The sequence below is a fragment of the Ischnura elegans genome, assembly GCF_921293095.1.
Source record: "Ischnura elegans chromosome 13 unlocalized genomic scaffold, ioIscEleg1.1 SUPER_13_unloc_1, whole genome shotgun sequence".
In the NCBI taxonomy this organism is placed as follows: Eukaryota; Metazoa; Arthropoda; class Insecta; order Odonata; family Coenagrionidae; genus Ischnura; species Ischnura elegans.
In genome coordinates this window covers 17,352,076-17,364,631 of record NW_025791657.1, presented here as the reverse complement: position 1 = coordinate 17,364,631, position 12,556 = coordinate 17,352,076, and the positions used below count along the sequence as shown (strand labels likewise).

General features: G+C 37.6%; 1 protein-coding gene across 1 annotated transcript; it reads left to right on the top strand.

Moving 5' to 3' along the window:
* Positions 1–1,265: 1,265 nt before the first annotated feature.
* On the top strand, positions 1,266–12,498 carry LOC124172202 (zinc finger protein OZF-like). Its single transcript, XM_046551623.1, has 3 exons — positions 1,266–1,303; positions 7,037–7,100; positions 10,442–12,498. Exon 3 carries the CDS (start codon positions 10,729–10,731, stop codon positions 12,115–12,117), a length of 1,389 nt encoding a protein of 462 aa, XP_046407579.1. The 5' UTR covers positions 1,266–1,303; positions 7,037–7,100; positions 10,442–10,728; the 3' UTR covers positions 12,118–12,498.
* The last annotated feature ends 58 nt before the right edge of the window (positions 12,499–12,556 follow it).

The window sequence follows — 12,556 nt, the reverse complement described above, 5'->3', positions numbered from 1 at the left end:
ACTCAGAATTTACCACTGAAATCTGATTTTAATGCTCACGGAGTTACAACAGTTCTAGGGGCATGCTTCAGATTCCTCAACCAATATAATATTCCATTTGTGATGTTGATAAGAAAAAGTTGCATACATTGCTCTTCTGTTGTTCAACTCGGAGAGAAAATAGATGGTTATTCCCTCAGAGTAAGGATGAGAGATGCCATATGTTGCAGCAAATCGAAAGCACGCGATGCCATCCTCCCGCGATTGTATCGCAACATTAGTTATGCCATGAGGAACTGCACTTGTCCACATACCTAAGGAATACTCTCACTTGTGTTAATTTTAATCGAATTGAAACCATTCCGTGTAATGTAATGCTTTTTCCTGTGCTTGAAATTAGTTTCAAAATTTTCTCCAAAAAAATAAAAATTCGTATTTTGGGACACAATTTGCAACATTTCGTGAGTTCAAAAGTCATATCCCCAGTCACTTTGGTGTACTTTGTAACGTCTTACGTCTACCAGGACACTTTGTGTCTAAATCCACAAAATTCACGATGGCGAAATTTTCCCATTCCTACCTATCAGTTGTCCATGCAGAGTAAATGAACCTTCATATTTTCTCATTGAAGCTGTGCAAGCTGTGTCCTATAAGGAGTTTAGATACAGATTTCTCTTTTTTGTTTACTCAAAATGGCCTTCTGTTATATCTTGTCTGAGTAAGTTTAATTTATTTGTCAAAATGTTTGATGTCTCTAAACTGAATTATAAACCAAAATATACACTAAATTTATCCTCCATTTTTGACCCTATATCCATGAATGTATGTTATTACCTATGAGCTCTGGATTCTCATGCAAAGTTCTTTCGTAAAATAAGTTACAGTGACAAATAAGATTTTATCTGGAGTTCTGCATCTCCAGAAATGATTGCACTGAGGATCATCATGTGGCTTTTGGAGGGATTTTGCGATGAAAATAGGAAGTAATAGGAATAAAGTAAAGTGATAATTTTAACAAAATAAGTAAAAATGTTATAAATTCCTAACATTAATTACCTTGAGGCAGCTTGCAGGGTAGTATGAAGAATATATCCATTTGAAACTAACTTTATTTTTATTTGTGTGATGAATTCTCAAAAGTTTTTTTATTTTTCTGTATCTCAATCATTAATGATGATGATTGGGGATTATGTTGCAGCCCAATACCTTGACTGCTTCCCAAGACGAAAAGGTGGAAGCTCAGGGCAGGGGAGCCATGGTGGCAGACCTGGACTGGACGCTGGTCGGGGCAAAGGAGGAACCATCTCCTGAGGAGAATGCCCAGGTATGTATAGAATTATTGCTATGGAATTTGATTAATTGTTGGAGGAGATAGTGGGCAGAAATGTTAATCAAGAAAAATGCGATGAAATTTTGATTTTTACACGGCTTTAAAGGTAACCCATTTGATTGAAAGTTACTAATTACTCGAATAAGTTTTCTCATCATAAAAAATCTGTTTTTCCTTTTTATGTTGTTCATTTGTGTAGTAGATTTCTTGCCTTATACATTAATATATAAAATCCTGGGACCAATAAACTTAACCTTATTAGCCCTCCAGTGGGGACGTGGGGCTCCTCGGTGGCCCATAGTGTTTCATGTGTTTGCTGTTATTCACATGATGACATAAAATACCTGTGATTTTCAGAAGCTACCCACTATTTTGGTGTCAAATGCCTTTCATAGATGCTTGTTAGTAACTGGTTAGCATTCAATAGCACACAAAAGAAAGTGGGAATGTAGTGGCCACGAGCAAACAGTGTTTGGCACGTTTATGCTACTTTTATTGGTACCTCAGTAAGTGGCCTACTTGTTTGCCTTCATCGCAAGGGATGAGATGCAAATGATCTTAAGCTGTATCTTGACAAGTGACCAACTTCCACTTTTTTCCCTGTGGTGAATAACAGAGAGCCATATTCCTGCAATGCAGGAGCCTGGATTTCCAGTGGTACTCTATATTGGAAGTATAAAGATCCTTTTTCAAATTCCATTCATCTTACAAGGGGAGACCATGACCGCCTTTTTCAATGCCGTATTTTTTATGGCCATGAGAATGGTGAACACATCCCTGCACTAGCAGTGGTTCCATTGAATAGGCATTAGTTTGGAGTGTCTGTGTGCATAAAGCAGTGTCATCTCCAACGTGGAGAAGTGAAGGCTCCACTTGATACTCTCCTCAAAAACATACCAAAAGATTAGTAGGGGGCTATAAAACTGGCTTTTTTTTAAGAAATGACATTTGTTGGTGGGCCTCTTGTTATTATAATTTAAGGGCTACGGAAGATTTTGGGAAGCGGCGAGCACAAGACACATTTGGTGTAATTGTTGCTTTTAACACTCTAGCGGGCATGACTGTTATTTCTACACAACCGGGTGAATGGCATACTTTGCCTATTTTATGTGGATATATGATAACACTCGATTTTTGTTAAAATTTATCTTTATTTGTAGAAATTAGTTAAATCTTTTACATTATGGGTGATACAGATATAAAGGTACACAGGTGGTACACGGCCGGTCACGCGGCGTAATTTTTACGCCACGTGTGATGGGTTCCTCTTGCTGTTCTTAAAAAATTAGCTGCTATGCTTTGAACTTTGAAAACTCGCAATATAGACGATGAAAGTACATTTTAGGAATACATGAGACCATTCTAGCCCAGAATGTACACACTATGTTGAAATCCTTGGTTAATGAGGGTTGACGTATTTTATGACAGCACGCCCGGTCCAGGGTCATCAACTTTCATTTCACTCTATTTATAAATTGAAGTTATATTTTGGAATGTTCTTTTTTAGCACATAGGTACTGTATAAGTAAACTCCCATTGGAGTAAAGTGTATTACAAGTGTTCGAAAAATATGGCATTTTAAAATCGTTTTGTGTTCTTATTAATTATGTCTGTACACATGTTGTTGATCGCTGCGAGCTTGTAATAGCATGTGCTCTCCCAAGAGTGGTTTTCATATTTTATGTGGACATTGATCAGTATAATCAATGAAAAAATTAACATTTTGGCACACACCAACCCTTGCTAGTGTAGTCCTTGTATCACCGTGTTTGAAATGACACTGCTTAAATACCTTAATGCCATTATGATGATAAAAAATATTCTCATGTCTATGGTTGTTGCAATAGAGTTGTTCACCAATTTTTTTACCGTCTTAAATGAAAGTTCACCCCCTAGGGGTTACTGGCAGCAGTAACCCCTAGGGGTGTACTTCTCAGCGCTTTTACATTAAAAAATGTAACCCTTGAAAGGCTTAGCAGAAAGTGTAGAATACGAGGATCAGCGAACTTCTTGCGGAACCTGTTAACCCTTTCTACAAACCGGTGATCCTGCATCAGCGAAGAAATAACGAGGGTGAAAATGGAGGAAATTTGGAAGAAGGCGCATATATATTGCTTTCTATGGCTTTGTAAATCGACCACAATGAAAAATCCTAGAAAACTTTTTGATGCTGTGCCCCTAAATTCTCATATTCGAAGGAACTGGTTTACTGCAGCAAGGCAAGATGACCAAAAATCAGCAGAAAACATAGTACTATTGCTGTGGATATCATTTTAATGTTAGTGTTAAACGTATACCGAATTCCATTGTTACATATAAGACATATAATGTCAGTTAACGTGATAAACAGTTTTACTTGTGGTCTTCCAAAATAAGTCAAACAGATTTCAATCAAAAACATTTTTTATTGAAGTTATTTGAAGGAAAATAATTTATAAAAGATTAAGAATAATGCTTATACTGCTTTCAATGATCGCCGAAGTTAATTGATCCCAACTTAGTCTTAGATTTAGTACACCAGAGATTGCCATACAGTCGCTAAACCGTGTTTGTTTCTCAAGCACATACGCAGCTGGCAGTTTTGGAGTTGGTGGAAACAATAATATTATTGACTTTATAATGAAGATACTGCAAGAGGTACTTAGGAATACCTAATGATCCAATGTATGTAATTGATTTGCTCTTTGGAATATTTAAGTTTGCCAACACAGACATTTTCATCACTATCATGAAAATTAAAATCAAATTACAGCTTGGATAGATTGGGAGACCAATTCCAAATCAGTAAGACAAACCTTGGATCTACTATCCACGCAACCTTCTCTTATTTCAAATTACTTTAAAAATTTAATAATTTTTCCGAAGCATAATAAATTTGATCTACCTTTTTCTTTTCAATCCAATTACAGCTAAGTACAGAATATAATCGAATGTTTTGAAATTAAAATACTAAAGACCTCTGATCCAATAAAACAAGCTTTGACATGGATTTAGTATAAAAAATGTTATACCATCAAATATTTAGTACCTTTTGATAAAAATGAATTTGTAAATTTTGTTTCCATCTGGGAATGGTGGAAGAATTAATGACAAAATTTTTTTCCTGTAGTTTTTTCTTATTTTGTGCTGAGGAGAAACTCTTCTTTTCATAGTGTTTATATATTATTCTCTTTTAAGTTGGATATAACAAACTGCTGAATCGCCATATTCTTCTCTAGCAGTGCTGAAATAGTTTTCAACCCCTAGACCCATAGCACACCCATTTTGGACGGCCGTCCACATTCCAATAGTGAGCAATGGAAGGGCATGGAAGCTTGCACACTGGCCAACCGCACACTGGCACCGGTAAAAAGTTGGTTAGCTACTGACCATTGCCACTACTGGTCTCCAGCACCGGCTCAACAACCAAGCAACTTATCTTTTGACCTGTAAATATCCGGGGTGTGTGCAAGCAGCACCAGTAAAATATCGGCCGGTATATTACTGGCTATCCAAAATCGGTGCGTGTGCAAGTGGCCTTTCAGTAATCTTCATAAGAATAAATATTGACAACAATTCGCAATTCTATGTTTTGATGCGGACGAATCTGAGAGGAACATAACTGCTTATTTTACGATATGAGTTCCTTGTAGTCACCATAGTTTTTTAAAGGCTAGAAATTATCAAAAGCCTTTCAAACTTAAAAAAACGAGCATTGTGTGACACAGATTGTTGATATAATATGAAATTTATCCCTCGAGAACCATTTCACCGTTTACTAGGGTATGATTCAAATAGAGATGGAAACCAGCCAAGGCCAAGTAAATGGTAACAAACTTAAGTATTTGATACAAAATATACTCATGAGTACAATTAACATATTTTACAGTGTTATCATAGTTAATATGCATTAACTCTTACCTCGCACGCTTGACTCCTTGAATTTCCAGAGTGCTAAAAATGTCATTATTAGATTTATTTTCTGTGTATTTAGGCTTTTTCTTGCCTTGACCACTATTTATTCAAAAAAAATTGAAAATGAAAAATGAGCATTAGGCATTACTTAGCTCATATTAGACACAGTATTAGAATTAGCCCTCATAAAACCACAATCCGAAGGCATTTCTCACTATGGCATCCGCAAATTCAAGCACGGCTTGGATAACAGCGTTCACTGAAAGCATGCAGTCAGCAAAGTAGCTGTGTGTGACGTCAGCCATTCGAGCCTGACTTCCTGCCGAGACTGATCGTTTGAAAAGCACACAAATTTCAACGGAGCACAAAAGAAAATGTAATGCACCTATTGCAGAAATTTTTTCACCAATGTGAATTATTAGCCAAAACTCACTGTTAGCATCTACTTAAATTGGTAATTTCGTTTGAGGTTAACACCCTTACTAAAATTATTGAAAAAGTTGACGCCGTATGATCATAATGAAGACAAAAAAATATGTAGCCGTGACGAAGCCCTGGTCCCCTGTGTGGTAGCCTGAAATGCTACCATTACCCCACCTGACCCGTCTGCTAAGAGGTGAGATATTATGTATCTATAGGCGGCTTGTGAAAAGTACCGCATGAAAATGAATCAATTGCAGCCAAGCTAAGGCCCATACAACGGAACCAATACTAGTTCAGGGATGTGTTTACCATTCCAAAGGCCATAAAAAATACGGCATTGAAAAATGCGTAGCAAAGTTTGTGGGCTCCCCTTGTTTGTCAGGCTTACGCACGAGTATTTACAGGCAGTTTCGATTCTAATTTACTTATAACTGAAACAAGTACATATTCTTAATTCAAAATAAGTCATTTTTTCCTCTTTATTTTTATTGTAATTGTTGTAGTTTTCTTGCCTTAGATTTTTCTATGTTAAATCTTGGTACCAATAAAGCAAATATCAATATGATATTTATTTTACTATAAAATATCCGGCGACCAAAAAATCATGCCTCATGAAGATGTTTATTTTACAATATGAAATCCCAGGACTGATAATTCATAGCTCATTAAGAAAATCAGTTCTCACATTTCAATCAAACTCTGTAGTGTTGTAGTTCATTGGGAGCTCTCCACAAATCCCATATTGGGTTTTATAACCAATGGTTTTAAAAGTGGAATGCAGTTCAACATTTATATACCTAATATATTCCCCTAGAAATGGTCTTCTTTCAAGTAGCAGCAGTAGTGTGGTGGTTATTGTGTTTGGCTACTATCTGGAGGTACTAGGTTCAACATTCGCATGCAGAACTTTTTTCATAATATATTTCTACTTATCATTGTACAAAATCTTACAAATGCCTGCTGTTCGACATTATTTCCATCATTATCACGGAAGAATTTAGTTTTCTATGTGGAAATCTTTTTCTGCAATGCAGTGTCAGATTTTATCCCATTTTTTCACACAGATGCCTAGCTTGCATTACGTTCATTCGGTTCATTCGTTGCGAAAGAAACCTTAATTATTTTATGGTATCACATGAACTAAATTACATCCATTGCAGAGTTATCTAATGAAGATAATATAACAATGCAGGCAGAACATAAATCAAAGACCGTTAACATGTTGAAAAAAATGGAATAATATTTAATTCCCTGAAGTGTTGAAAATATTTTTACTTTGTAAGGAAAAATTTGTGAGGAATTCCAAGTTTTGTTGTAATGTGGTTTATAAAAAAGTTTATATCAATCCTTTCAAAAAAAAGACCTGAATCTCTTTTCGTGCATGATTAATATCTTGATGATTACTTCCAGCCTACCTTAAGTGAGGATGGGGACCCATTTGAGAGTTCAACTACTGCCCATGAGTCTGCATTTGGTGAGTACTCTTACTGGTTGCAAATAACTCTATACTTGGAAATGTGGAGGATGTATATGTTAATGCTTTTATTTAGCCAACATTTACTGTGACTAAAGTAATTATTGAGAATTGGACAGTAGCCCTTGAGACTACAATGGAAGCAGTGGGTGAGTGCTTTCAAAGGCTACAAATAGCTGTATACAGATAAGGCTTAGGCTACTTTCAGGTGGCACGGTGCCGTGCTTTCATATAACCTAATGTATGTACGGATGCCTTCAAACGAGTCAAATGACACCGTGTTCTCCGCTGCACCCATTTCTATCGAGCCAGGCACTGCACCATCAACAGCGTCAACTGGTCGTGAAATTCAGACCGCTTTCAGATGAGAAAACTCTGGATTTACTTGTGCGATGCGGAGAATGAAGGAATGTGAAAAGTCGTCTCTTCTGAAATCGGCCTTATTGTGACTGATTCAGAAGGATGAAGAGCCTGAATTAGTCATCCATACATATTTTCTGATATCTTTATTTTAAAGGGTAATTGAAGAGGGGAGAAGTGTTATATTTACTTACCCTTTTGTATTCATCTGTATCGTGTTTAATGGTCTTCCCTAACAAAATATTTTTGTTTCACTGAAACTGTTGGGTATGTAACTGACATTGAGAGCTTTTTACTTTTAGGAATTTTTATTTATGGCTAAGAATTTTTTTCTTCATCTTCTCTATTTGGCATTTTTGATAGTAAAAGAGTCATATCAGATGAAGAAAAAGAATGCTGCCTTGCTTCAACCAAGCTTGGAGACTAGTTTATTGAAAGAAAAAAATTACTCGTAGTATCTACACACCTTTTTTCCAGAAATGCCGGTGAAAAAGGGGGATGTGCGAATCCTCAAAATTATAAATCCAAAAAGCCAGAATGGAGCATTTTGTTTGAGAATTGAGTATGAAAAGTAAATTTCAGGGTTGATGGAAAATGTTAACATGGAACTTGGTCAAATGAGGGCAAAAAATTAGCTTTGCTTTTTGACCATTTAAAATTCGTGGGAAAATTAGCGAAAATCTTTTAATGAGTGCATTCCTGTTCACCCTTATGTCCTTGGTATTAGCAATGGTGCTTTGTTAGGTTTTACTGACAACTAGGCAAGAAGCTTCCTTGGAGGAGAAAATATGGTTGACATAATATTAAATTTAGAGGTATGCTCCAGATATGAAATCAGTATGGCGAAGAAACAGCCAAATTCTTGATATCAATCAAATGATTCTACATTCAATCTGCATAATACCCTGAAAGGCGTGAGGTAGGGGGTGTTAGGACTTCCGTTGTTCTTACATAAAAAGGAGATGCTCTATGGGAATTAGGACTAGCGTTTATTAAAATCCTTCACGACTCGGGGGAAAAATGAATTCTCATATCTACCCGTTCCGCAAAACAACTCTTAATTTATCGCTTCTATCGGACCTGGAAATATAGTAGGGCTCTAGTATTTTGTCCTCCGTGTCGCTTTTAAAGAAATCCATTCCCAACTGTTCAAGAAATTTAAGCCTAGCATACAGCCTTCGAGTCTCCAGTGGCTCCCAGTCCAATTCAAATAACATCTGGGTAATGCTTTCTGTACAAAGGTAGCGGTTTTTGGCGAACCACACAGCCTTCCTTAGTATTTTTTCAGCTCGCTGATTAAGTCTTTCTTTGCTGGATTCCATACGCTCTTTGCATTATCGAGGTGCGGTCGGACGAGTGCAAATACCACCTATATTTACTATCTCATCTGAAAATCTTCCCACAATACGCTTGACAAATCCTAATTTCTTCAGGGCTATGCCACAAATATTTCTTATGTGTGTTCCCCACAATAGGTTCAAAGTTATCGTAACTCCCAGGTAGGGCTTTTCGTATGTTGCCACCATGTTAACACCATCCGCTGCATAAACTTGGTTATAGTTGTACGAATTCCACAAGAAATTTACCGTCGTGCATTTGCTCAGATTAAGTTCGAGTGCCATCTCTTGGCTCCACAAATTAACGTTGTTTCAGTCCAATGATAGAATTTCATAGTCAGAGGGATCACTAATTTCGCGATAGATGACAGGGTCGTCAGCAAATAAACCTATTTTACTGCTAATGCGGGAGCAGAGTTCATCAATGTATATAATGAACAGCAGGGAAGAAAAATCTATTGTTCCCTTAGCCAAAATAATTGCTGAATGAAGAAGACCTACGTTGGTGCAAAAAAAAAGAAATAGGTGAATTTGGAGAGAAATTTTCCCTTGCAAAAGCAAAGTAGGGGATTTATCTCTCTTTAGTTCACAGAAGAATTGTACGATAATGTCATACGGACCCAAAATAATAAATTAGTCCTTATTCTTTCTAAAATGCATAACAACTATGCCATTGATGCTGAAAGGGATAGCCAAAATAAATCTGAAATGGTTACATCCTACAACAACGAAAATTGACGTCGATCTAACGGACCAATTCTGTGCGAAAACTATACTGCAGGACGTAATACAAGATGGCAGCCTGTGGTGTTTTTTTTTACTAATTATTGAAAATTTCTGCTTTGATTGCCCTTGGCATTTTAAAGGTTCATTAAATATCTTCTAAAGTTATAAGAACTGGTTTTCCGCAGAAGAAAGCTTGGGAAATGATTTAACTGCATATACTGAAAAAGAGTGGAAATGCTACTATCTCCACACAAATAAGAGCTCAGGCTTGCGTGCCATACTTGGAATATCTGCCCCCGGTGCCGCTCCAAACCATTGCTTATCTCATGAAAGTTGGGTATATTTCACTCAAGGGAGTTTCTTTTGGCTGTTTATTCATTGCTTTTATCTTTAAATTTTTAATTACCTCTATGAAAACTAATCCAGGAAAATTTCAAACTAATTTTTCGTACTACTCATCTGTAGTACCACAAAATTTAATGTGATTGCCATTGTTAGGAACCTTTTTAATTTAGGAAATATTCACCAATCATTAAATATTCGATTGAAAAGAAAAATATTTTTCCCTTTTTTAAGGACCAATTCTGAAAGGGGTCTAATTTTATTCTTTTTCTGCAATTGGAAGTTATACGTGTGGTGCGTATGTTTGTGCTTAATTATTTGTATACGTTTCATTTTAACCCATGATTTAGTCTTTTTTGTTCTACTACACCCCTGTTGCCCTCGTCATTTTTATGCTATGTGTTCTTTTCCCCTCCATTCATTTACATTGAGTCTCTATTCAAGTCCAACTTGGGCAGCTATTGTACCACCTGTTTGTGCATTTTTCCGTCCATTCAATGGATTTTGTATGGAAGATGTTGTAGTCTTAAATTTCATATTTGACTGTGTTAGTTGCTATTTGAAATTTTCTTCTAGGGGTCCTGGCTGCCGAGCAAACAACATCCACTTCATATCTGCTTGCAGAAGGAAATCTAAGGAATCATTCAATTAATGAATGCATTGGTCCCACACCTTTGGTGACACAAATTGATTCCAACGCTGGATCTTCCCATGAAGAGAGAGAGAAAAATCTGATAGATGAAAACTTGGAAAAATGTGGTGCTTCTGACTCTGATAAGATATCAAGTTGCTCAATTCCTGATGACAGACAATGTAATACCAAAGACATTGAATCACTTAAAAGCAGCAGATGTGGACCCGCAATGGCTGTTGTTGGGGAGAGAAGTGGTTGTGATGCACCAAATACCTCGCATAACCTAACATTTATCAGAATAAGTAGAAATGACAGAAGTGGCTGTGAGACCATCATGGGAGGCAACAACGAGGTACTTAATTGCTTGATCGAAAATCCATGGAATAGTTACAGTTCAAACGAAGATTCATATAATTGTTTTAACTGCAGAGATGTGTTCAACAACAAAAAGGAGCTAATGAAACACATGAAAATTCATTTTGTTGCTCGTAATTTTGATGCTGCAGCAGAATCATCAATCGTAGATGTGTCTCTGGAAGCACTTCCATCAAGCGGACACATTAGTTCTTGCGAGCCTACCATCTCAAAGGCTTTAAGTGGGCTGGATAGGAAAAGACTAGAGCCTATGCAAAAAGAAAATGTGCTCATGAAGGAAATTAGTGGAGGAAAAGGGGATGAGAAAAACATAAGACGATTGACGAGAAGTTTCACAGTAGGAGAGAAATCAACTTCACAGGGTTTATCTTCAGAGTCATCTAGCGTTAGAAATGTACGCAATCACGTGGGTCCGAGAGAGGAAGAGAGACCATATTCATGCAGCGAGTGCACTGAGTCCTTCACTCAGAAAAGGGACCTCACCCTACACAAACTTACACACGCAGGAGGAAAAACGTATTCTTGTGGCACTTGCAGCAAGTCTTTCACTCATAGAGGTCATTTCAAGAGTCACGCACTGACACACGCAGTAGAAACGCCTTTTATGTGTAAGGTGTGCGGTAAGTCCTTCTCTAGGAAAAACAATCTCTACGCTCATGTACGTACTCACAGAGGAGAAAGTCCCTATTTATGCAACGAGTGTGAAAAGTCATTCTGGAATAAGAGGGACTTAGTTAGACATGTACGCACGCACACGGGAGAGAAACCCCACTCGTGCAGAATCTGCCAGAAATCTTTCACTCGGAAGGGTAATCTCAAAAGTCACATGCGAACACACACGGGAGAGAGGCCTTTTTCATGCAATGAGTGTGAAAAGTCTTTCCCGATTAAGAACCACTTAGTTAGACATATTCGTACGCACACGGGGGATAAACCGTATCCTTGTAGCATTTGCCGCATGTGTTTCAATCAGAAGAGTATTCTCGACAGTCACTTGCGAACACATACCGGAGAGAAGCCTTTTATATGTAAGGTGTGCAGTAAGTCCTTCTCTAGGAAAGGCAGTCTCTACGCTCACGTACGTACTCACACAGGAGAAAGGCCTTTTTCATGCAACGAGTGTGAAAAGTCTTTCTCGATTAAGAGCAACTTAGTTAGACATGTACGCACGCACACGGGAGAGAAACTGTTTTCTTGCAACGAGTGTGAAGAGTCTTTCTCGAATACGAGCAACTTAGTTTGACATGTACTATGGGGGAAAAAAGTATCCCAACAAAGTTTGTGCCGCTACCATCGCTTCGCAGGAGGATGGCTTCCCTTTCTAACAGTATATAATCCTTGGAAAGAGACGAGGGAAATTCAAATACGGTCTTTTTTCAGCCACCAAGGTCGTGACGGTGAATTTGCCTGCCTCGAACCGAGGCTCGAACGTATTTCGTACTCCTCTCTACAATGATGGCGCATTTGATATCCCTAGGAATAGTGCCTTACTTTTACCCGCTATCTCGCTCTAACCCTCATTTCCTTTCCTTCTCCTCTCCTACTCCGGCACTCGTGATAAAATTCACTGAAAGCCCATCTCCACTTCCTCATTTTCTCGTCTCTGAAAATTTACAGGATAAATATTCGCAAGACGTAATCTGCAAGGCAGCAATGGCGAGGAGCGATTTTGAGCATCAGGA

Coding starts and splice junctions, on each gene's coding strand:
- LOC124172202 (XM_046551623.1), top strand. CDS start 10,729: ATGGCTGTTGTTGGGGAGAGAAGTGGTTGTGATGCACCAAATACCTCG.